General features: G+C 41.1%; 1 protein-coding gene across 2 annotated transcripts in view; it reads right to left on the minus strand.

The window, feature by feature from the left end:
* Positions 1 to 10948: 10948 nt before the first annotated feature.
* The window catches only part of LOC129776192 (protein bowel), a 131363-nt gene continuing 116446 nt past the window's right edge, over positions 10949 to 25865 (minus strand). For both annotated transcript variants that reach the window (XM_055781686.1, XM_055781685.1), the window contains one exon: positions 10949 to 17271. In XM_055781686.1, coding sequence (XP_055637661.1) covers positions 15882 to 17271 — 1390 coding nt within the window. In that variant the 3' untranslated portion in view covers positions 10949 to 15881. The remainder of the gene's footprint in view (positions 17272 to 25865) is intronic.

Here is a 25865-nt window from a genome sequence, read left to right on the forward strand (position 1 = left end):
TTTCTTCCCATTGTCCACTCGAAGCCCCAGGAGCAATTGGAGGAGGACAGAGGATTTTTACTCCGTGTTGTCACTCCACCATGTATGCCATTTTACAGCAGTAGTAGGTACATTGCTTTCGGGCAGCCAATTTACGATGGTGAATGCAATAAGATAATATCTTCTGGAGAACTCGTTTCCTCGGAGATGACGGCTCAGGGGTGGCGATGGCGGTGCTCGCAAACGGTGACATTGCAGAAACGTTCTCAGCTGAGCGCTCGGCTTTAACAAGGGATTCCTTTTCTATTTTTAACACGGCATCGGCATTATTGTGGCACAATTTGTTTGGAACAAGCAAGGGTCAATTGAATTTAGAATGGAAAAAAATTAAAATGATAAAATTGAAGCTGGTATAACTTTTATCATTTGCGGTTACCTAACACTAGTACAGGGACTATGGTAGGAACTATATTATTGTTACAGGTAGTCATTCCATTTATCATTCTCATCGATTCTCCTTGCTATGAAGCGCTGAAGAGCTGCAATGGCACTAGCAGTTAAATCGCTGATTTACCTCATATGAATCACCTACTTTGCAAAACATAAAAAAGTGTTACGCATACTTCGTATGTAATCGTTGATCGCTTATTGTGCTGACATACCTCAAAAAAGAGGTGGGCAAAACGGTTCATTTCGTTGAGCGGCTTAGAGCCGCCCGTTTAGTGGCTCTTTTTTGAACCGCGGCTTTTTTTTGAGCCGAGACTCTTTTGAAAAGCGACTCTTTTTTGAACCGCGGCTCTTCTTTGAGCCGAGACACTTTTTAACCGCGGCTCTGTTTTTAGCCGAGACTCCTTCAGAAATCGGCCCTTTTTTTAACCGCGGCTCTTCTTTGAGCCGAGACTCTTCCGAAAAGCGGCTCTTTTTCCGAGCCGAGACTCTTTTGAAAAGCGGCTTTTTTCGAGCCGCGGCTTTTTTCGAGCCGCGGCTTTTTTCGAGCCGCGGCTCTTTGTAAAGACCCGTGGATCGTACGCTCGTTCTGGCGAACCGGCTCAAATGAGCGGCTCGTGAGCGCTCGCCCATCTCTAAGTGGGATGCATTTTGCACGTCATTTTGGACATGAAAAAGCTATCCACGCGATGGGAGCCGCGTTTGCTGATGAAACAGCGGCACGTTTATGATTCACCAGCCGGTTTGGGGTTGTTGAAGCGTAGGAATCGAGTGGACTTCTTTCGATGTTTTGTGACAATGGATGGAACGTGGATCCATTACCACACTCCTCAGTCCAATAGGTAGTCTGCAGAGTGGTACTGAGGCATATTTCGAAGATTTAGACGTTTCGTACTACGGAAAGGGAATCGAAATGTTGGAAACTCGCTTAACCAAGTGTACTGCCCTCGAAGAAACCTATGTTGAGAAATCGATACAGCTTTGCCCAAAAAATGATTTTTTAGAATACCCGGGACTTTTCAGCCCATGTGGTATCTTCGCACCATGCGATTGTATGTCAATGTAAATGATTTCCAAGCGAATAAGTAAGAATAGCTTACTCTATGCATAGGGAATCCGTTTCTATCCGGTACTGTCCTTTGACAACTCGGTTGTCATTATTTGTGATTGTTATGATTGTTCATCTGCTTTTTGTTTCAGATGAAAAAGGTGAGGGATAATAAATAAGCTTCTAATTATTCTTATTTTGCAGGTGCGAACTCAGGAAAATATAATATGTGTTGTTTTTCAATGCTTTCCGTCTGAGCCGTAACACCTATTCAACGGCTTTCTTATTCATTTTCCAACAGTTGATTGAATCAGTTGATTGAATCAAATACATTTAAACACATATTTGGGCTAGAAATTATTATAAATGTACTTCATTGTCTAACATACCGTCCATCAATGTCTAATCATCTCGCTATGATTTCTTAAATATTTTCAATGGGATCAAATTTGGACTAAGAACTGATCAGTGCAAAAACTGAGTGTTTCGCTCTTAAAACCATGACTTCTCTAACTTTCTGCTGGCGTAAATGTTGAAGTTATTATTCATTATTTTCTCCGTGGCATGAAATCCGGACACTGTCCAGCAGGTAAACATAGTCCTACAGCAGATGCACTGATCCTCGCAAATCATGAAAAACACGTCTCTTCACTAAAGAAATTTTCATTACCGAATAACCGGTTATTGAAATTTTGACACGGTAATGCAATCCCTATTCCGTACACTACAACAGTACAAAGAAACAGCTGTTGTGGGCGATAGGCCCATAAAGGTAAGTCCGAGGTCGGTAGGCTGTACAATGTTATCTACGTTTTCATGAACGCGTTCAACGCAATCCTCTTCGGAAACAAAAGTGTCTATCAGTCGAAATTAATTGGTGCGTACATAGATGTGCATTTATTGACGGCCAGATTGAAGCGAATATGTTTGGAACGATGCAAAAAAATCCTGGAATGGTTAAAAAACGAGACTGACAACAAACCTGCCAGACTTCATCTCCCCAAATTACGTGTCTGTGGATGTTCTGATTGGAATTACCAATCGTTGAAGAATTCTATCGAGAAGCTGCAGCGATTGACGATTGGCCTTAGTGGTTTCGACTCTGCGTGAAGAAGCGAATAAATTTGTCAAAAATGTTAATTCTGGATACTTTTATACCTTCAATGAAAGTTTTGGGTTTTTATCTTATTTTGTTAATTACAACCTCGAAAACAGTAGCAATTCTTCTTTATGATCAATATTAGCGCAAATGCAGTCCTAGTTGAAGGCAGTTTTGCGACTGGCACGCGAACCCAAATAACTTATAACATTCCAGTGAGACATTCAAGATGCTTGGTATTCCCAAATAATTTTTTGGTGCACAACTTTAACGTCTGCTTCGCCATAACGTCAATTTAATGCATTGATGCATTCTTAAAGGCACCAACGAAGCCCTTATGAAGACGGAAAATAAACAATGTTAACTGCTTGGAAAAAGACTGAATTATGCCACACAGCTTGTACTCTGCTGTAACACCCATCGATGCGAATTCGCTGATGAGTTTGTCAAGAGCGACCGCCTTCACCACCAGCGGGGGGAGTTTGATTTTGGTTGCTGCCTGGGCGTTTCCATTTTCGACCGACGCGCCGAAATCGCCTACTTCGCGGTTGTTCGGTCCGGTGTCACATTTGCGAAGGCTCGGTTCAGTGCGAGCGCTTTTCACTGCACCAACACCGCGTGCATCATTAGATGACGCTTACCTCGAAATTTTATTGCCCCTGGCAATGCGTTCGTTTTCTGAAGGGCTCGAGCCTGTCTTCCTCTTCCTCTTGCTCATCGCACACTACGCGAAGCGTCCAATTCATGACGCGGAAAGAAAAACACACGATACGAATAACGCAAAAAACGAACAGAAAAACCAAACGACGATATCCAAGTTGGATTACCACTGGTGGGGTCCAATCTTAGATCGAAGCGCAGCGAAAGCAAAGTGAACTGGATTGCTTAACAGTCCGATGCCGAATGAAAGTTTGCCTCAGCGAGATCCACTGTTTATACTCTAGGCAAGTATTCCCCTTCATTCTTCTTCTTTTCCTTTGTTCACGGAGACTTTAAATCCTACGATTTCCCCTCCGTTGGTCGTCGATAAGTTGCTCGTTATAGACAGCTCTGTTCGGGAAAGCACACAAATGGACAGAACAAATGTATGGGAAAATAGAAACACTTAAAGTTTTCATGAATTTTAACCATTTACTAACCAGGGGATTCTGTTGTATGGCATATTAAACAAATCTTAGGGAATTTCCGATTCGTTTAGTATGTAAATCGCCAAAATCCGTTCGCGGCAAAAATAGTTATGAACGCTAACTTTATTTCATAAAAACGTGACCTGTTTTCTGATTTGACACCCTTAATGAAAGACGTAGTTCTACGTCAAAAAGTACCAGTTAAATACGTATATTTCACATTTCATTATGAAAAGTAGTAAGAAAAAAATCATTGCGGCCTAACATATAACAAAAACTCTAATGCGGCCCGCACCGTGTCTATACCTGGCCACCACTGGCATAGGGGATCGATACTGAGCGGGGAATGTTAAAATGTCGACTGAAGCATATTTATTTCGCAATCGTGGACCTTCGCTTGTTCTCATAAAAGACGTGGATAAAGAAGTTCCGATATTCGCCCGAAAAAATTACTATGGTGATTGCAAATGGGACAAACAGAGCGGCATAGCACCGGGTCCCGGCCGATGTGGTAAACAAGCGAAATAATTCCGCAGTCCTGCGTCAACTATGCGGTTTTGTCTTAAACATAAGCCTCTATATTTTTTGGAACACTTTGCACCTCACTAGTCAAAAATACTGCTTCCTTTCTATGGTGAAGAATTTTAATAAAAACATCAAAATTAATAGCAACTTTAGTGGCAGAGACACATTGGGCCTGATTCTCGAATACACTTCACGGTGGAAACGAAAGTACCGGCACGCCATTGAACTACGTTTTACGAGTTAGTGAAGTGTCGAAGATAATAATTAGTTTTCAGGCAGAATGAGTACTTTTCAAATAAAAATCATTAATGAAAATTAACTTCTTCGTATTAAACTGGTGTTCAATGTGAATGGAACACTTTGTTTTCTTCATGTGCTATAATAATCTCATACAAAAATTTTATCTGAAGATAATTTGATATTATAATGATAAGTTTAGTGAGAAACTAATCTCGTATCCAGATGTCGACACCGTACCGTTGTCATCGCGGATACGTTTCATTCCGTTTTCACCGTGAAGTGTATTCGAGAATCAGGCCCATTATCTTTACTACAATTAGTACAGCATGGCAGTATTACAAATATTTTTTTCTTTATGCTCAAAATTCGGTTCAAATTGATAAAAATACGGGACAATGCAAAATGGTCGAAAATACGGTACTGCGACGTTAAAAACGGTACGTTTGGTCAGCCTAGCAATAGCAGTTCAACAGCGAACTGGTTCGAGGGCATCAACTAATTCCTTTATCGCTGTCAGTTCTTCATCGCCGAAGCTTATCTTGTGTTTCGTTTTCAGATCTAGCAGCGATGTTCGAACTCAAGTTCGGAGGTCGTAAAACCGTCGCAACACTGCCAGTTGGGTTTTGACGTGGGACTACGTCTTTCATTTCTATACCGGGGTGTAAAACCAAAGTTTCGAGAACGAAAGCGTTACGCTGGAGACCGAGATTTTTAGCGTTAATAGCTCTTAAACAACTGAACGAAATGGTATGATAAACACTTCATTTGAAAGATAAAATGTCTACGCGTCATATACTTGTTACTTTTTGATCCAAAAACTTGTTTCAATAGTCTTAAAATTGCTTTCAAAACAGGCTATTGAAATCACCAATCGGTATATAAGCGAGCGCCGCTCGTAAACTCACTCAGTTATGATTGAACAGCGATTGGAGCATGTTGTCGCTGTTGTTGTGAAGCTAATTTCGTTTATCATGAAAACGCTGATGAACGGTGTCACCAAGAGCCTGTTTGTGCACTTAAGGCCAAAAGGGAATCCATCAGGAGGAGAGTGATGCCACGGTTCCGCTTGAAACATCGGAGCAGCCGCCACACACACACACACACATACACGCGCGAATTCTCGTTGCTATCATCGTTGCTGAAAAATAATCTGCCAGTTCCCCTGGGAATTGAAAAATACATTCATGCGAAAGAGTTTATTTTAATGTTTTCTATCCATATAACACTGCAACCAAATACATTTGGTTTTGTTATTTTTCAATCAATCGCAATTAACAGGAAAGCTTCTGAATATTTTTTCTCCCCATCAGTGGAAATTTTCGTATCCAATATTGGATGCATAACATGAAAAACGGAAAATGTTTCACATCGCGAAAATCAAGTCATTTTCGAGCGATTATTTGCTTTCTACTCATATAATGCTTCGACCAAATACATTTCGTTTTGGATTTTTTCAATCAAGTGCGATCAACGTAAGACCACGTCTTTCGGCAATTTATTAGAGGTGCAATGAATCTTTAGGAATTCCCGCTCTACGCGCACTGGCAAACAATGTTTACTCAACAATTTCTCAAACGACAAACGGGAGAAAGATACGTTCGGAGGTTGAAAGAAATTGGCAGAAAACTTCTTCATTCTATCATTCAAATAATGTGATTCATTCCACATCGTTTTGCCAGAAAGAGATTATTAATGTTCAAAGGCGGAACCGAGTCATCCGAGGAAATTACCCAGCGCCAATTAGAGTCGACTATCGATTGCGGCATTCGTACACAAATAATTTTATAATGCAGTTTCACGAAAGTGATTTCTTCTGATATATTCACTACATCATGTCATGTATTTCATATTCTTCATTAAGAAATCCATATCCATGGTACCTATCGGTAACGAATTATTATCGAAATCACGATTTTCGCTAAATGCTCCTTTCAGTTCGGCCTGTAAAAAACTTTTCTGAACTCTAATCCATCAAATTTGGAGCCCTGGAAAGGGCTGTTGATTATATGCTAAGCTAATATAGCACGCTCTCCTCGGATACGATGGGCCAGCTGGATGTCCTTGGGCATGATGTGACGCGTTTTGCATGGATAGCACACAAATTGGTATCTTCGAATAAGCCTCCTGCAGCGTCATAGCCGCGGAACTTTGGAAGCGCAAGTCGGTTTTGAAGTCCTGAGCAATTCCACGATCCAAATGCTGCAAAGGTAGCTTGCGGATCAGCAATTCGGTCGACTTCTGATAGCGATGAATTTCACGCAAAGTTCCCGGTCGATAGCGATGTGGCTTCTCCACCTATCCTGCTACTGGTGCGCTTATCCGAGCTGCTTTCGTGGTGCCTTACCACCGAAGGACTAACGAGCTGTCTGCTTAGTCCCGATGAAGCGAGTCCTCACGGTGCGAGAGTAGAGTAAGAAATGAACGAAAGCAAGGGAAGCGTCATTTTATAAACCATAAAAGTATAGAATCTAAATCCCACCCTTAGTATATTCGTGAGTATACAGTAAGCTTATATAATAAAGAGGGTGGGGTTTACATTCGATTCTTTTATGTTTTATAAAATGACACTTCCCTTGCTTTCGTTCATTTCGCACCGTGAGGACTCGCTTCATCGGGACTAAGCAGACAGCTCGTTAGTCCTTCGGTGGTAAGGCACCACGAAAGCAGCTCGGATAAGCGCACCAGCCGCAGGAAGCGTGAAGAAGCCACATCGCTATCGACCGGGAACTTCGCATGAAATTCGTCGCTATCAGAAGTCGACCGAATTGCTGATCCGCAAGCTACCTTTGCAGCATTTGGTTCGTGGAATTGCTCAGGACTTCAAAACCGACTTGCGCTTCCAAAGTTCCGCGGTTCTGACGCTGCAGGAGGCTTATTCGAAGATACCAATTTGTGTGCTATCCATGCAAAACGCGTCACATCATGCCCAAGGACATCCAGCTGGCCCATCGTATCCGAGGAGAGCGTGCTATATTAGCTTAGCATATAATCAACAGCCCTTTCCAGGGCTCCAAATTTGATGGATTAGAGTTCAGAAAAGTTTTTTACAGGCCGAACTGAAAGGAGCATTTAGCGAAAATCGTGGTGTCGATGATAATTTGATACCGATAGGTGCCATGGATATGGATTTCATAATGAAGAATATGAAATACATGACATGATGTAGTGAATATATCCCCATATCGAAGAAATCACTTTGATGAAACTGTTTACCGTTTGTAGTTTTTAAGTGTTGGGAAAGGGCATTATTTTTGCTGAGTAAATTCCAAGAAAAAATCCATTCCTTCTTTAAGCGTGATTCATTCTGCTTCGGATCAACGGAACAGTGATAATCATTTCATACAAAAGATAAAATGTCCAAGAGTTATATGATTGCTATTTATTGAGTCGGAAAATTGTTTCAATAGCTTAATGATAGCTTCGAAAACAGGTTATAAAATGACGCTTTCTTTGCTTTCGTTCATTTCTTACTCTACTCTCGCACCGTGACGACTCGTTTGTTTGGGACCAAGCAGATAGCAGGTTAGTCTTTCAGTGGTAAGGCACACGAAAGCAGCTCGGATAAGCGCACCAGCCGCAGGATAGGTGAAGAAGCCACATCGCTATCGACCGGAAACTTTGCGTGAAATTCATCGCTATCGGAAGTCGACCGAATTGCTGATCCGCAAGCTACCTTTGCAGTTTTTGGATCGTGGAATTGCTCAGGACTTCAAAACCGACTTGCGCTTCCAAAGTTCCGCGGTTATGACGCTGCAGGAGGCTTATTCGAAGATACAAATTTGTGTGCTATCCACGTAAAACGCGTCACATCATGCCCAAGGACATTCAGCTGGCCCGTCGAATCCAAGGAGAGGGTGCTATATTAGCTTTGCATATAATCAACGGCCCTTTTCAGGGCTCCAAATTTGATGGATTAGAGTTCAGAAAAGTTTTTTGCAGGCCAAACTGAAACGAGAATTTTCGTTTGGATGCCATACAGCATCGAGAAAATTTCGGAAAGATCTAATCGTTGCTGAAAAATAATCTGCCAGTTCCCTGGGAATTGAAGAATACATCCATGCGAAAGAGTTTATTTTAATGTTTTCTAATTATATGGCGAACACAGCGACCAAATACATTTGATTTCGTAATTTTTCAATCAAGTGTAATTAGCTGGAAAGCTTCTGAAGATTATTCTTTCTCATCAGTAGGATATTTTCGTATCCAATAATGGGTGCATAACATGAAAAACGGAAAATGTTTCGTAATTTTCAATCGATTATTGCTCAGTCGCCGAAATTTTCATACTCAGAGAGTTCATTCTCCTCTAGTTTGCCTTCCAAATTGCCATCGTAAACCACACCTTCTCTCGATTCAATCACGCACGAAAAGCATACTGAAATGATATTCTGGTGGTGAAACCCATTCATTTTTCGTGAGGCGTCGTGCACAAATTACGTAACGCGATAAGGGGGGAGGGGTTAGATGTTGCGTTACTTTCTGTTTATTAGAGATAGGAAATTGCGTTACGAAAGGGGGGGAGGTTCAAAATCCGGATTTTTGCGTAACGTAATTTGTGCACGACGCCTGAGGACATCGACAAGACAACATCGTTACTGAACGAGCTGAACGGCGAGGGATCGAGTTATTCATTACCTGGCTTGACCTTACCTGAAATGCAATCAGTTTGTTTTAACTGTGAGGGAGTGCAGAAAAGCCGATCGATCAGAAGGAGAAGAGAAGGTGACCAAGAGAGTATCAGCATCGAAATACGGTTCCTCGGGAAGACATAGAAGCAGCCGCCACACACACACACACACATACACGCGCGCAACTCTTTTCGTTTGCTGGTTATCGAGAGGAAACCTGGAAAGAAATGATCGTTGCTGAAAAATAATCTGCCAGTTCCCCTTGGAATTGAAAATTACATTCAAGCGAGTTTATTTTAATGTTTTCTATCCATATAATACTGCGACCACATACATTTGATTTTGTGATTTGTCAATCAAGTGCAGTTAACAGGAAAGCTTCTGAAGATTATTCTTCAGAACAAGGTTTTTTGTATCCAATATTGGATGCATAAAACCTTTAGTCTTCAAAGTAACACTCTCGTTTTTGAAGTCACCCAAATATTTATTTATTCATTCATTCAGGATGGATTTAGATTCAACTTCAAACAAATGATCTCTAAATCAACGATAGTCCTACGTCACCCTTGCGGTTATATCATAGATATAACCCACTTCCTGTTTTTTTTCGAAATTATTTGATTCTCGAGCAGTATTTCAAAGCGGCATAAAGGCAAATATTATTTATGGTGTAAAAATAAAAATTACCGAAATTACCTGTTAATGATTGTAAACTTACCGGTATTTCGGTAATGGAAAATGACCCGGTATTACCGGTAAAACCGGTTAACAATCCCTAGACATAGTGGATGGTTACAACAGAGAAATTACTGACCAGTGGCTATGGAACTTGAGAGGCTTGTAAAAACTCTCTAGTATTGTTCAATGTCTTCTCGGAATCATAATTGTTCCTTTTTATTTGATTATTTGATAATTACATAATCGAGACTGGAATACACGTTGCTTTAACCAACCTTTGCTGTGCGAACCATACTTTTATTCATCTCGATTTGTTTTTCGTACCTGTTCACCACGCATTTCTCAACTTGAAATTCATTGGCAGAGTGCGATCTCCCGAACACTGATACACTACTGTCCGTTGAGGCCAATGAAAGGTTCGTGCAAAGTGTCACTGGATATCGCTTCACTCCGAGCAAGCATGGGACGAATACAAAAAAAAAGAACACAAATGGTTTGTCCATTCGAGCTGAAGAAAGCCCGAGGAGTGACTTCCGAGAAATGGTGGATCAATTTTGGATTATAAATATAAAGCTGATCGATGAGAGGCCGTTTCGAGGCGGGAAAAGAAGAGAAGTTCAATATTAGGGTTAATTGCCGATAAATTAAGGTATTTTTTCGAAAAGAGACGTGATCGTATGCAAGCGACGAACCCGACCACAGCGAACAGTCCGTCTAGTTTTGGTGTGATTTTGTCATCGTATCTTAGAGGGGCTATCCGACGCGACTAAAGAGACGCAGAGGAGTGGAGATATAATGAGACGAGATATAAGCCAAAACAGATAATCCGATTAAGGCAATAAAGTTTAACGAAGCAGTCCGATGAGGGGGAGGGTGCAGCAGGGCTCTGGTGGGCGAGGAGTGAGGGGTGATACCGCTGTTCGTGAAGGTGGTTCTGTCTTCCTGCAGAGGGATTTGAAATATTGCTCCGAGTGACTTTGGTCTCCAAATGGCTATTGTTGGGTCATTTTTCTTCCGTCGACTTTTGTTTGGTTTATTTGTTTGGTTGGTGTTCTTCCATTCTCGGTCCTCGCGATTGCTATCGCCGGGGAATGGAATCAGGCTACGGGAAGGAATTCTTTTCTCGTACTGTGTGGCGGACAAAACCAGTTATTGATATTCAAAATAGATTGTATACTCTTTATTTTCATCTGAAAAGTACAATTGGCCGCTTATCGTAGAATTCCTGTCAGACATATGGAATGAATTATGACCGTTTGAATGAATCACAAATAACTTATGCTTAACCGATTGAATCTAGGGATTATCTCTAATTTGATCTACCGTAAACTTTTGAGTTTATTTTTGCGTGATCCTATCAAGTATACTGTGTTAAATTATCGATGGCAAATGTACATGATTCGATGCCACTGTGAAACAGAACTGAAAACGTAATAAAGTCCTACGCTAGAAACGGAAAACTATGAAATCTAGAAACTAACGGAACCAACTCGAGAATATGTTATCTTCCTTATATGCTTTCTTAAATCTTATTGTATATCACTAACACTGTCTTTCATTGTTCGGAACAATATTCGCTGTACAATTCGATTGCAGGAGAACTTTCCCCCCAAACGTACGTATCATAAAACAAAACAAAAAACGCTACAACGGAAAAATTATCATTCGGATTTACTCCAACCTAATCTTACACTTTAAACATGGTCTTCTTGCACTACTCGCAAACACACCACTCTTTGAGCAGGACGTAATGCTTAAAACTATCGAGTTCCTCACAAACTCACTTCCTTCCTCCCCCCATAACATCCTCTTTCTGTTGCCAGCACAATAAAACTCTTATAAAACTAACTTGTTCCCTTCAATTACGCCGCACTCAACTTATGAGTTCTTTTTCTTCTTTTATTCTGCTCCGGCCCAATTTCTTGTCACTCTTCCTGTTGGAGATCCCCCAAAAAAAAACCTTATTTTTAAACAGTTCTTTCAGCGCCGTTTGTTGTCTTTTCGCAAGTGCGTGTCAAGTTTGGGTACCTTTTGGTGGGGCAGGTATGTGTCTTTCCGTTGGCTGTGCCAACCGATACTTTGTGGGTCTTCCGCGCTATCTGACTGGCGGCGGCGGCGGTGGACGGTGTAAGCCAACACCCGGCGCGAGGTGTTGAATTTCGTCTCTGTGTGCCACACATTCGACCATTCGAACCCCGGCGATTTTGGTGGGTGATGGAATGAACTCCCCGCCTGACTTGATGGGCGGGGTGCCGCGTATGAGTTAGAAGTGAATTACCTCTGTAGCTTCTGTTGGTGCGTAAAAACAGGGAGGGGGCGAGATTCGGTTTCAAGTTGAGGCAAAGTGTTGAAAAAAATTTCAACTGGAGATTTTAGATTGTCCAATGAACTTTTTCGATCGATAAGAGACGACGTTATTGACGAATTTACGTTAGATTTTCAACCAGATGGCGCAGCGAGTAAAATGATGATGTTTTGGTTTGAAATTCGTTAAATTTTTAAGAAAAATCTGTTTTTTCTTCAAATTTCCCGGTTTCTAGGATTCTTTCTACATTGAATGGTTAGAAAATCATAATTTTATACTGTTTCGTAAATAACATGAAGAATGGATTGATATAAGTGTTGTAATTTACATTTGTTTTACTAGGCTAACGATGGGCACCATTTGTTATGCTTCAAATACTGCAGATCCTTCTCGTATCGTTCAAACGGAATCCCCTGCGTAACCAATGGTATCAACCAACTTAATATGATATCGATCACCATTATCCACAACATGAGTTTCTGAAAATCGTACGGAAGTTAATACTCATAACCTATATGCATTATCATACACAAAAATTTCGAAGATAATCTATGATATTGGTTCAATCGCGTGTTGAAACCATTGTAAATGTACCAAAATCTGACTTTCTTACCAATTACAGTCGATAATTAGTGGTTGAAATGAATTTAAATTGAAATAAAAGGAATAATCACGATCGAACCTTGCTTTTAGGTGCGTAGAAAAAACAAACATCATCACTTTTGTGGCATGAGCTGAAACAGCTTTGCGTAGATTCGTCAATTGAGTTCGTCGGTTCGTCTACATGAGCTGGAATGTTTCCTGTTTTGATACATAGATGGCATTGGTGTCGTGATATCACCTTCCTCCGCTCTAAATATCACGAATTGGGCTACCTGACAGCACGGACCAACCATCACCCATGTCTCATAATATTAGTTCTCTCTCATGCATTCATTCAAATATAAAAAGCACTCGATGTAGTTAGACGTGAATAAACATTTTCTTGTAGTAAACACGTTTATTATTTTTAGTAAAATCCGTTTTTGTCCAAAAGTTAATGGGCCCAGTGTCGCGAGAGCGGAAAATGTACTCGTCGGTGGAAATCGCGTTGTATTCGTGTCCGCGAAAATTATAAAACAACGTGAAATTTCGTGTCGACCTATTGCTGACGAAGCAATGATTGAAGGACGTTGTCGAGAAAGAGAAGCCCACTGAGCCTGATGCTGCCTGGATAACCAAATACGATAAGGCGCAAGCTCTGATCGGATTGCCCATTGAGGATAGCCAAACTTGCCACGAATACAACGCGATTGTAAATTCTTGTTTTGCGGAGACATATCCGGTTGCAGCTGTCGAAGTACGGAAATGTGGCTGAACATCTCGTCGAAATCATTCAGCTCTCGAAACGTCTTTCGAGTGTGGACGATCCACTGACTGACAATTGGCTGGTAGCGATTATTTTATCCAGTCTGCACTAGGAGTTGTTGCAGGAGATAAACAGAAAGCGGATGGGGAACATTTGACGACTGGACCTGAACCGCAAGGATGTTCTACGTTGTGGTTCCTCGACTTATGATCCAACTTTCATATAACCAGCATCGCGTCGGTTCTGGAGGAAGTAAGTCTGACAACCACGAGCATTGGCCTGACCAATGGAAAGAAGATATTTGCAGCGGGGTTTGGTTCCATCAAGTTTCATAAGGTAAACGGAGATGGAAAGGTTGTTGTCGTCAAGCTGAAACAGGTATACCACGTTCCTGCGCTGACGGGAAGCCTACTTTCAGCGAGAAAGCTGTGTGAAGGACGAGGGGTGCAGCGCTATTTCCCATAAAAATTGTTGTTGAAAAAAGAAAAATGGTAGAGTTTTCATTACGGGACTTCGTAGTGGTAACCTTTATCACCTGAAACCTGGTGTACAGCGAACGCTGATGGCGATCACCGGACATAGTAGCATCTACATAACACATATGGCATCGGCGCCACATAGACTTCCAGGGTTTGAAGAAGATTATACATAACGATTTTGGCGTTGGTTTAGACTTGCGTGAGTGTGCTATCGAGCCGGAATGTGGAGTATGCTATGAGGGGAGAATGGCCCGTTCGTCGTTCCCAAAAGCATCAGGATCAAAGTCAAGCGCGACGGGAGATCTAATCCACCACGACCTGTGTGGACCTCGGGAAGAAGCGACGCCAAGCAGGAAGCGTTATTTTATGAACATGAGGACTATTTCAGTCGTTACTGAGTGTTATATTTGTTGACCAACAAGTCGGAAGCTACCGAGAAGATAGATCCAGACACAATTTGGTAAATCACCCAACTGCCTTCGTGCAGATGATGGGGGCGAGTATTCTTGTGCTTGGCTGAAAAAAATCCTGGCGGGAAGGGGACTTCAAGCAATCAGCCAAATGCTGGAATCAGCGGCTGCATGTTATACTGTTACACCTGGGGTTCAAGGGAAGCGATTCGAATGAATGTCTGTACGTCAAGATAGCTAATGGAATCAAATATTACTGGCTAATTTACGTAGATGACATCCTCATCAGCAGCAGCGATGCGGCTAAGACCGATCGTGTGGGCAATGTCCTGAAACAGGACTTGGGAGAACCGAGTTTATGCCTGGGAACAGGGCTCTGCATAGTCATAGTCAACTGAGGATAGTCAGCTGACTATCTGATTGACTATATCCGTATTCAGTTGGTAATGACTTTTGGCTTCTTCACACAGTTTCTCCCCCAAAACGACAGTCGGGCGTTTAGTCGCTATCTCCCTCCACCGACTTAACTATATCATTTCATTCTTTTTTTCTGCTGTGGCTGACAATCAGCGAGAAGGGGCAAAGCCGCTCTTCTTTAGCTCCGGACTGGCCGTGAACAGAAAAAAATTCAAGTACGAAGTGGCTGCCGTTCCTGCTGCCGATCTGGCGTCGGCCCACTACTCGAACCGATCGTTAGTGGAGATGGACGTTATCATTCACTGACAAATTCCGGAACTCGCTGTTGTGAATAATCCGCATCGTGCATCATCCGCTCGCGGATAATCGGGGTTCCACTGTATATTCACATAGACCGAAAAGTTATACTAGGTTTAAAAATACTAGCATATCAACATAAGACAATTGAACTGCATGTTGTTTTTTAAATACTGGTTGTGTATTTGTATTTTTTTGTATTTTGCACTAACATCGTTTTTGAAGAGTGAAATTTGTCAAAAAGTAACATGGGACAACTATGCGTAGAACGGCAGTGCATTGGATAATAGCATAGAAACACATAGATGTGTTTCAAACCACAAAACCGTGTTTTCCTTATCAATCGACAAAACTTATTCAATTACCTGGTAATTACTCATTCTAACAAAACCCATCACTGGCCTCTGCTTTCCATCTGAACAATAGTTAGAAACAAACCCAAACAGGTCGAACAACATTTATCACCAAGCGCTCGCTCCCGCAATTCATCTCAACGCGCTTGCTAGCTACTTGCAACACCCGCGCGCACTCCGCCACTGAGCAAAAACGCGTCACCCGTCTTAATTACCAGCAGTGCCACTGGAACCGCAAAGGCATCTCAACAGCAGCCGCCGCCGCCAACGAGCAGATGCAATTTCGCTCGGAAGAAGCGCGCAACGGAAGCCATCAATAATAAATCGGCGGCGCATTCGATCGGTCGGTCGGTCGAATGTGGCGTCGAGAAAGGCTGACATCGACGCCTTTGACCGGTGTTGGCGTCTCCGTCGTCGTTGTCGTTGTCGTCATTGTTGTCAGTGTTGTTTTTGTACATTCAAAGAATTCGTTAGCATTAATTAACCACGGCTTGATTGATTCTAGCGGCGCATGATGTCCTCTATGCTGAAACCAGTCTTGCGGGGAGGTGGTGGTGGGGGTGGTAGTTGTTGTTGCTGTGGGGGTTGAAGGGACACCGGGTTTGGGTGCTGGGATGATGGGCCGCCGCCCGCCGATATCGATGGTTGTGGTTGCGTTGTGACAGTGGATGCTTGGGGGACCGAAGCACTCGGCGGCGTTGGCTGGGAGGAAGCCGAGGGCGGGAGGTTGGACAGATTCACAAGATTGATTGGAAGGGGGAGAGATTGATTGGTGAGTTGCGTTGGTGGGGGTGGAGGCAGTTGGAGCGGTGGAAGGGAAGGTGAGTTAATATGTGGTGAGAGCAGAGAAGGAGAGGAGGACACTGTGGGGGAAATCATTGGAATCGCTTCGTGTGGCGAATCTGGAGGAAGAACATTTGATTTGTGCTGTTGCTGCTGCTGCTGCTCGTCGGGTGGTTTCATCATTGGTCTTTGATTGATCATTGGAGGTGGCAGATGAGCGGGCATTAGCGTGCGGCCCATAATTGGATGAGGCTCACCATCCGGGCCCATAGCTCGTTTCCGGAGTGGGATGGAACCGAAGAATTGACCGCCGGGGTCCATCAACCCGCTTGTGATAGTAGCTGACGCTCGTCCGAGGAGTCCTATCTTGTGGTGGAGATCCCTTCGAACGTGTAACATCGGGATGAACATATCGTGGGGATGCTGCGGTGGGATGGATCCTGATCCACCGGTTGTCAAATCCTCTCCACAGGATCCCTGGGCAGTCGAGTGCTGGGAGGATTGCGAAGAGGTCGAAGATCTGCTTCCGTATTCGTACTGCGGACGCATCGTGTACGGACTCTTGGATCCGGTAGGTCTCTCGTGATGGCACTGGACTACTGGTGTTGGATCCGGCTCGTGACCTGCAACGCTGATCGTTTCATCCTCGTCTCCATTCTCGTCCGCGAATCCATCTTCCAGTTCGGCCGAAACGGGCATATCAAGCGGCGGGGACGGAGATCGGTTTCTGCCGGCGGGGGAATGAACCGGCGAATCAACTTCCAGAACAGTCTCATCTTCATCGCCGCTAAGATTGTGGTCATCATCGCCGACATCGAGCGACTCTGACGGCACGTCTCCCACCGTATGGGTCAGTGCGTGACGCCTGAGGTCGCAATTTCTTCGGAATACCTTTCCACACGAGTTGCACTCGTACGGTTTGTGGTCCGTATGGGTGAGCAAATGCGTCTTCAGATTCGAGCGCTGGTTGAAGCTCCGATTGCACACCGGGCACTTGTGGGGAGATTCCTCCATGTGCAGAATCTTGTGCACGGCCAGCGTTCGCGACTGGCAGAAACCCTTGCCACATTCGGTGCATTTGAACGGCTTTTCCTTCGAGTGAATATATCTGAAAGAAGACAGAGAAAGAAAAAAAAACTCGTTGTAACAAATATCGAATTACTACTAGCCAGTGAATGTGCTTTCAGGTTACACACTCCCGGGCCTGGATGGATGCGGGCAACCGTCCCTTGTAATGAAATCAGTTCAAGTCCCCGCGGCCCCACGGAAAACAATTCCCTATCCCGGTCGACTTTCAACATGCAAAATATTTTGTTCCAATTATCGAAGGTTCTCTCTCGCCCGAGCTTCTCCTGTCTGGGGAATGCGGAGTCCCAACCAACCACAACAGAGTCCAACGACAGCAGAAGACCGTTTATCTTGCGCTGCTTGGATTGGTGCGGATCGTATAGGATGTTTATTTTCGCTGCAATTCCCCCACGTCTCTATGGCGTGACACCCATCATTATACTCCTGAGGAAGCTTTCCTCCACCAATCTTGATGCTGCCGGGACCACTTAGGCGGACCGTGGACCGTGGGCGAATGCAGCGGCAAGAGAGTCGTCGGCAAGAGACTATTGAGATGGATGTTTCTTTCCGCTCAGGCGCTGCCTTTTCGATCGAGACGGTGTCCGAATCGGGGACTTTTTCTTTGGGGGTCAACTACAGTTCTTTACAGTCAACTATTTAAAAAGGTTTTGATTCACGAAAGTGAATCCCAAGAAGCTTTAAAAAATCACACCTCAAGACGACGCGCCGCGTCTCCATTGAGTTCGCCAAGTGACCAGCCGAAGGAAGTACGTGTGGAGGATGGTCTGTTTTCGAAATCGAAAGATTTATACAACAAGTAGCAAAAAAAGAAAAAAATACAGAGAGAAGAAAAACGGACGAACGAAGCGCAGTTTTCGAGTGAGAGCAATGCACTTTTTACTTTTATTGCTGCTGCCGAAGGTTCATGTGCTTTTATTATTACGCTCGATTGAACCTGTTTTGGGGAGGGAGCCGGGGGGCGATGAAGGAGGCGAGCGGTCATAGATGCTGGCCAACTAAGCGAGATGAAAAGTGAAGTGCAAGTTTTGGAGCAATTGTTGTGGAAAGGAAGGAAAGTTGGAAAAGAGGAACAGTACTTGAATTATACACTGGAGAAATAGTTTAGTAAAAGCAGCTACCAAATCTTTAGTAGCCAAAACATTGGTAAAATATACACATTTTTTGTAAATATTACCAAAATCGCGTAGAAGTGGTGTCAGACGCAATGAACGTTCTTACCAAGGATTCGTAAATGTTACTTCATACCATTAGTAACCTTGTTTTTTTTTGTCATACCTAACATCTGTGAAGCGCGCAGTTTGCAATTGCCATTTCTCTTTTGGAGACGAAGATATTCGGAGGTGAGCATTTTGTTGATGTTATGTTTCATTACATGTATACATATTTAATATTATTAACATATGTTTTTCCTTTGTTCATGGGGACACGAGAAAACAAAATACGGATGAAACGTGCTGTGCTACCGACACTCTGTTAATCAGCTATCCCCGTCCCTAAATAATGCAAACCAGAGCGATGCAGCAGGAAGAGGAACGGAAACTTTTTCGAGTACTCGAGACTGTGGAAATGCATATGAAATTGATGTGGTTGAGGCTGCGATAGTAATTTTCCCCTTGTACGCTGCTCATAGAATAATTGATGTTATTAGGTACTGTTATTATTATTCACAATGATAATTTTTATATTGTAGAATAATTGATACTGTTTATAGAATAAGTTATACATAATACTAAGTATTCTAAGTATGTGGAGTTAAATGTAATCAAATACATTTTTTGAATAAAAAATAATTATTAAAAAATATTTTCATAATCCCAGATAGGTAATCATCACAAATGAGAAGCAACATTTTCACTGATATTGCACCAATGTTGGACCAACAAATCGCAGTTTGTTTGACATTTTTTCCTACCATTTTTCTTTCGTAACATGTACCAATGATTGGTAGGGTAGAAAATGACTAGAGAATTGGTAACATGTTCCAAAAAATTCGTCATATTTACTAAATTTTCCTCTCAGTGTACTACTGTTGCTCCATTAGCGAAATAATCGCATTAGATGGAATCGTTGCGACCTGATTTCAAGTATTGAATTTTCATGGAAATAAATCCGACGTTGAGAATGATCATTCTCATTTTTCTGTGATGGATGCTTCAGAAGAATATTCACTCCTTGGCTACATGTAAACAAATTAACAACTTTCGATTGGGAATCGGGAGCAGCTGTTTTCGCAAGTATAAAAATGTTATGTTTTTGCAAGGTGTGTGCGTTTTGTAAGAACGCATAAATTGCCGTTAATCGTCGTTCGAGATAATCGTTTTCAGATGATCTGCACAGTACGAACATACAGAAAATTATGAACGGAAGAAGGCATTTCTTCAAAAAAGTTAATGGGTCTGAGCATAGGGGCACGGACGGGATCTTGACATAAGACTGGTATTGTGTGTAGTAATTGCATTTGAATTGAGTTTTTTCATTGATCAAAATATGTATTTTTTCCTCTTTTGATACATCAAATGGAATATCTAAAAAACTGTTTCTTGTGTGAACTTGTACCCATTAAACGGGTTAGATAAGATAACGTGGTAGAATTCTGGAACCAAGAACGTTCAGAAAATGTACAAAAAAATACCATCAAAGTCATCATTACCCTTTTCTTCTGTTTATTCAATTTTGCAGAAGGAGACAAGGAGTCATCATTTATCATTTTTAAACACAAGTCTAAATATACCCTTTCGAACATCCAAATCCGCAGCCAGTTTAATTCTTTATTTGCATTTTTACATTGCATTCTACATTAACAACATGCTCGATATTATGATATCCTGGACCAACATGGCATAAATTGTTAGTAGCAACACGATAAAAATGTGAATTGAGCATGAATTGATTGAAAACATACAATGCACCAACTAAGATATCGTCAAATTGTTTAATTTGTTTACTATATTTTCTATTCGTGTTTCAATCAGAAAAAAGCTGGATAAATTTCCTGTCTAATGGTATATAACACAATATATGTCGCAATAACTATTTTGAGTAATATGCGTTTGAAAACTCTTAATGAATCGTTATATTTCTCGTAGAGTGACCCCTCTATATAGAAATAAAAGACACAGTCCTATGTCAAAAGTATTTGTATGTATTTTTCTTTTAGAAAAAAAGTAACGGTATTATGCTTCAATTTATGGTTGATGTTCTTGTTTTAATTACTCGAAACATTATAATGTTAATGACGGGGAACTTTTAGATTGTTGTGAGCAGATGCAGTTTGTTTAATGATCTGCAGAAACGCAGAAGTAGCCAAACTGTGAGTACTTCAGACTCAAAGATTGTTAATTAACTGTATATTTTTGAAGAAGAAATCTCGAGCTGCTGAGTTGCTCTTTGTATTGCTCTTAAATATCTTTGAGAGCGGTAGAAATTAAATGTACACTAATCTCTTTTATTCGACACCAGAACATCATAAGTCATTCATATTATGTTGAGAAAAGTACTTTGGTTTGAACTAACTCGATATATGACCAAAAAAACAATGTACTCGAAATTCACATATAAATTGCAACAGCATATTATGTCCTCGGATTCATCCGATGAAGAACGTTCAGCTGCAACAACGCATAGGTTCCAAAAGATGTCTTCCGTCCCTTGGCTCGTAGTATCCTGGAAATCATCAGTAGTAATCTTTCATGTAACTTTTTGTTAATTGCTTTCCAGGAGGATTTGCTCGACATTTTTGATGATCAAAATTCACTCGCTTTCTTAACTAAAACACGGAAAAAGTTATGACTTTTGACGTAGGATTACGTCTTTCGGGAACATATTGGGGTACAAATTGAAAATCGAAAATCGAGCATATCGTGAAAATTGTCCAATTTTAAACGCTTATTGCTCAGTCATTTCATGATGGATTGATGAAATTTTTGCGTCAATCGATTTCGGCACTCCATAACATTTTTTTATATTGAAGAAAATAACATATGTCAGGAAACTAACTATAGAACAATTGAAAAATTTCAACCCCTATCCTAACGGAAATACCCACTGATTGGTCGAAATCGACGACACATGCGGCGGATCCCTAGCAGAGACATCAAAACCAAGCTGCCTGGGGGAAATCGTCATTGCAAATACATGAAAGTAGGGGAAGCTTTTGCTCCCACCGGAATGTTGCTTCGTGGATATTCATATCAATGACCGATCGTGTATTGTGAAAAATTTATTAATTTATTTAAATTTAATTAGTGTAAGTGTAAAATTGTATATGGTAGCAGTTGTGTTGAAAATTACTTGCTCTATGAAACGATTTATTTAAATTTTCATAAATAAAAACCAAGGTGTGTTCCCGCTCGAGAACGGGTCGTTTGGTTCAAGCTGTCTGTTTTGTTGTGTTCATTTTCACCCAAAGAAAGTTTATATGGCGAGAAAAATTTGAAAAGTGAAGAAATATTAGAAAAAGTGCTTTCCCATATGCTCTATATTAGACGTTGATGGTCCAATTAAAATTCGCATTGGGTTGAATAAACACTCAGAAAGTAAAAATTATAAAACAAAATTGCTTTTTCCATTTCAAATATGTTTTCTCTATATTAAAGTAACATGTTTTTACTGATGAGAAAAATTGATAATTGTGTTCGGTACTGGTGTTTTTTTTTCTTTATTTTATTCATACATAACACAGGAGGCATCTCGTCTAGGATCACAGAGGGCGGTTTTCATCATATCTCGTTCCACTTTGGTATCTTTTATCTGATACGTACCATCCAACGACTGTTTACGAAGGATGGCAAGGATGGTCATCACTCGGTAAACACTGGTGGAGTGAATAACCCAACAACCAAACAAAACGGCATTTTTCAGGGCCACCAAATCATTATCAATGAGTTTAACGATGTAATTCTTCAAACATATCCATTTCAACAGATAGCCTAACGGAATCCTACGTCAACTATGCGGTCATGTCTCGGACACAACCCTTCTGTGACTTTTTATTTAGTTGTTTTGCTCGAGTTCAATTTTGCGAGAGAAAAAAAAGGAGGAGATTTGAATTAACAAAAATTATAATTTTTTTAAATTTTCGTGTACGATACATAAAATTCAGCCCACCTGTATTATATGTCAAATCACGTTGATCTATACCAGGGGTTCTCAATGTGGTCGATGTCGGTTTACCGGGGGTCGACATAAACGAAAACTGATTTTGGTGGTCGACCAGGTCTAAAAATCGACCCCTATTAATTAACACAAATTAAACAAGTTATTTGAAACTTTCAAGATACTGTATATGTAGTGTTACGCGAGTTAACTTTTTATAAGAATGACTAATATTTTAGTAGAAAGTATTATTGTTTGAATTAATAATTATTAAATATAATTTATATTCACTCAATTTTAAGTATATTGATTTATGAGAAAATGATGTCAAGTTTACTCACTTAATTAACCGCAAAATTTCAGAATTAGTATTTTGTACGAATGAAATAAAGAATTTTTTTTATAGCATTTTGTCTACAGGGGACGACTTTACGGCATTCAGGAAAAGGGGGCTCTTGCCCAAAATACTTTGAGCTTGATCTATACCAACGTGGTGTATGTACGTGATCTGTCATTCACTTTATGTATAGTGTATGTACAATTCTTAAGTTCATGTCAAGTGTTTGCTCGCAGGAGCTCACGCTGTTTTCTTCAATGAAAATGAAACCTTATTGTGAAAAAATGACTACAAAACAATCATTCAGAATATTGCCATCGCTACACCCAAACTAGCGTTGGCTGAAAACATTTCATCTTTGGCAGAAATGATGCCATTTCGTGTGCTGGAGGGTCAAATGCGCAAATAATGAGCTGTTTGAAAAGCTTAAAAATGGTTTGTATGTATGCGAGCAGACATCTATTTCTGTTTTTTTTCTCATTTTATTTGGGGTTTGTGTCAAAAAAAAAAAATAGTCCACACGACGTCAAAGGGGATCGAACTAAGGCCGGCTGGAATGCAAAGCTGTTTCACACAACCACGCTATCCAAATAGCTGCCAGTGCTATTATATAGAAGCGTGATAATATTACACCTCATCATAAAATGAAGTTGGAAAGTGTTTTCTTAGAGGATAAAAAAGAACATGAACGAGAATATATCTTTCTCTGTTTGGGCCGTGTATTTGACAAACTATACGAAAAGCTTTCATATGCTTTCATTTAAATGTGTCTCCAGTTCCGCTCGCTCATATAGGCTCTAGCATATATATTATACAAATGATATACATGTATTGGGGAGTAGAACATTTTCTGTTATTTTTCAGCTCATTTAATGTAATAAATCGGGACGCCATAACATGTGCTAAAAATTAACTTTGAGGGTATGGACTGATTGTAAACCGTGCATTATTGAAGCAGATTTGATAGTTTTGATCACTTGATAGCAAGCTAATGATGTCATCATATCACATTCGATAGAATCATTTGCGTATATCATATCTTTAAAATCTTAATAGCTAATCAATTTATTCATTAAAAATCGCTAACAATTCCATGTGATCATCCAAGAGCTACAAGATCGCTGTCCCTCACTATATCTAATCTGCTGAATCAAATTACAAAAAAAAAGAAACCCGCGGCAGAGGAAGCCCATCCCATTTTCACCAGCCAGCACGTCTGAAAATTAAAAAAAGATAAATTTCCAAATTACCAATTTAAATAAAACATTCGTAGAAACAAACAACGATCATCGATGGCACCTGATCGTGTCCGCCTCATCCACATAGGTCAACGCTATTTTTTTTTTCTCTCTCGTTTATTTGTATTTCTTGTTGAATGGCCCCAAATGTCTGTCGGCCGGCATTGTCCCCTTCTCAGGCCGATATATGCACATTTATGCAAATATCATTTCGGACATATTTTTCCGTCCCGTGCTTTTCCCACACTTGTTGCCACCTCTATTGGCTCTCGATAGAGGTGGTTCGAGAGCGAGACAAAACGATGACAAAACCTTTTTTAAAAAATGACAGGAAACAAACTATTAACGTTATTTGCATTTATTAGCTACCGCACGAATACTATTTCTCCCTCGATGTTGCGATGAGGGAAAATCATATTTTGGACTTTGCGTTCCCCTCCCAGTCTCCCAGCAGCAGCAGCGCTGTCGGAGAAGATGGGTTGATTTAGTGGCGATTTGGGATCCCGCGACCCAAGCCACGTCGTGTTGCGTGATTCTGTCAGTCTTATATTTTTGAACCAACTTTTTCGTCGTTGTATCGATGGTTGGATCTTCGTTCTTAATTTCCACGTTCCGATCAGAAATGCAGCACAAAAAAAAATGCATATAATTTTTCAGTGCAGGTTTGGTAGGGAGGTACGAAACTCCCAATAAAACTCGCATAGGTGTGATCCAACGATTTTAGCAGAGATAGGATTCCATTCTGGGAAGTAAACCGCAATAAATTTTATTTTGGTCGGCTATTGGCATTATGGTGAGAAATTTGGCATCCCGTCGACAAATTATTCCTTATGATGGAGCTCTGTTTTCTCTTTGCGGTGAGAATGGTTACGTTTTGATTTCTCTGTAATCGAGCGGGCATCGATATTCATTGCTGAAATGAAAGTTCCGGTGAAGAATTTATTGGAACAAACAGATACACATATATGATGTGTGCGAACCAGAGATGTTAGATCTAAAGAAAATATTCGCCTACCAACTTGTTCTGCCGCTTATGAAAATGACTTTCGTTTTTGATTGAAAACATCATAAGATCAAAACTTAAAAATGTTTTGAAAAATCTAGAACATCGGAGCAACATGAAGATGTATTGGACGTTGGGTTCCTAGAGTCTGTGAATCTGTTGCAGAAATATTTCTCGAGAACCCATCGTGCTTGAAAATGTTTTAGTAGATAAAGGCTCATGTAACGTTCTTTTGAGTTATTTACGATATCAACAATCTCACTCAACTTCACTCTCATAATGAAATTTATGTATCAATGCAGGAAACCTTCTAGCCCAGCGATATTGAACAATTTTTCCAGAGGATCCACCAATACGTGTTAGTCATGATGTCGCGGGTCACAACAAATAATAAAGGCCACCCTGTTCCAGACACGATCGCATTGTTAACATAGTACTACGAAATTATGACCGGTGAAAAACAAAGATTATAGAATTCCAAGAATTGAACACTTTGGTAAACACATCTGGTAGCACTGATAAGAACCGATAAATGAATGCTTTCACTGAGTGGGAGGCGCGAACGTTTCGCGAAGCAATAACAATCCAATTTGAGCAGATTTTCAAACTAACTCTCAGAATTCAGAAAATCCGGACCGAATCAGGTGTGCGTTAGGATTTCGGTGTCAACAGCAACTGCTGTGGAGCAAATTGTCACCACCAATTTTCCTCTGAAGAACGCTGGTCTTCTTCGAATCTGGCTTGAATGGCGCTGCACTGCACCCCATACACCTGACGTCACTTTTAACCCGGAAGCAATGCTTGAATTCACGAAAATTAATTGATCGATCGGAAAACGTCTCCAATTAGTCATTCACGATTTATCAGTTAACCTGCTAGCGAGCAGATGGAACCGGCAGCGAGGCTTCCCAAATGGCCTTCCTCAAGACCTAGTGTACAGT

Source organism: Toxorhynchites rutilus, chromosome 3, assembly GCF_029784135.1.
Source record: "Toxorhynchites rutilus septentrionalis strain SRP chromosome 3, ASM2978413v1, whole genome shotgun sequence".
NCBI lineage: Eukaryota > Metazoa > Arthropoda > Insecta > Diptera > Culicidae > Toxorhynchites > Toxorhynchites rutilus.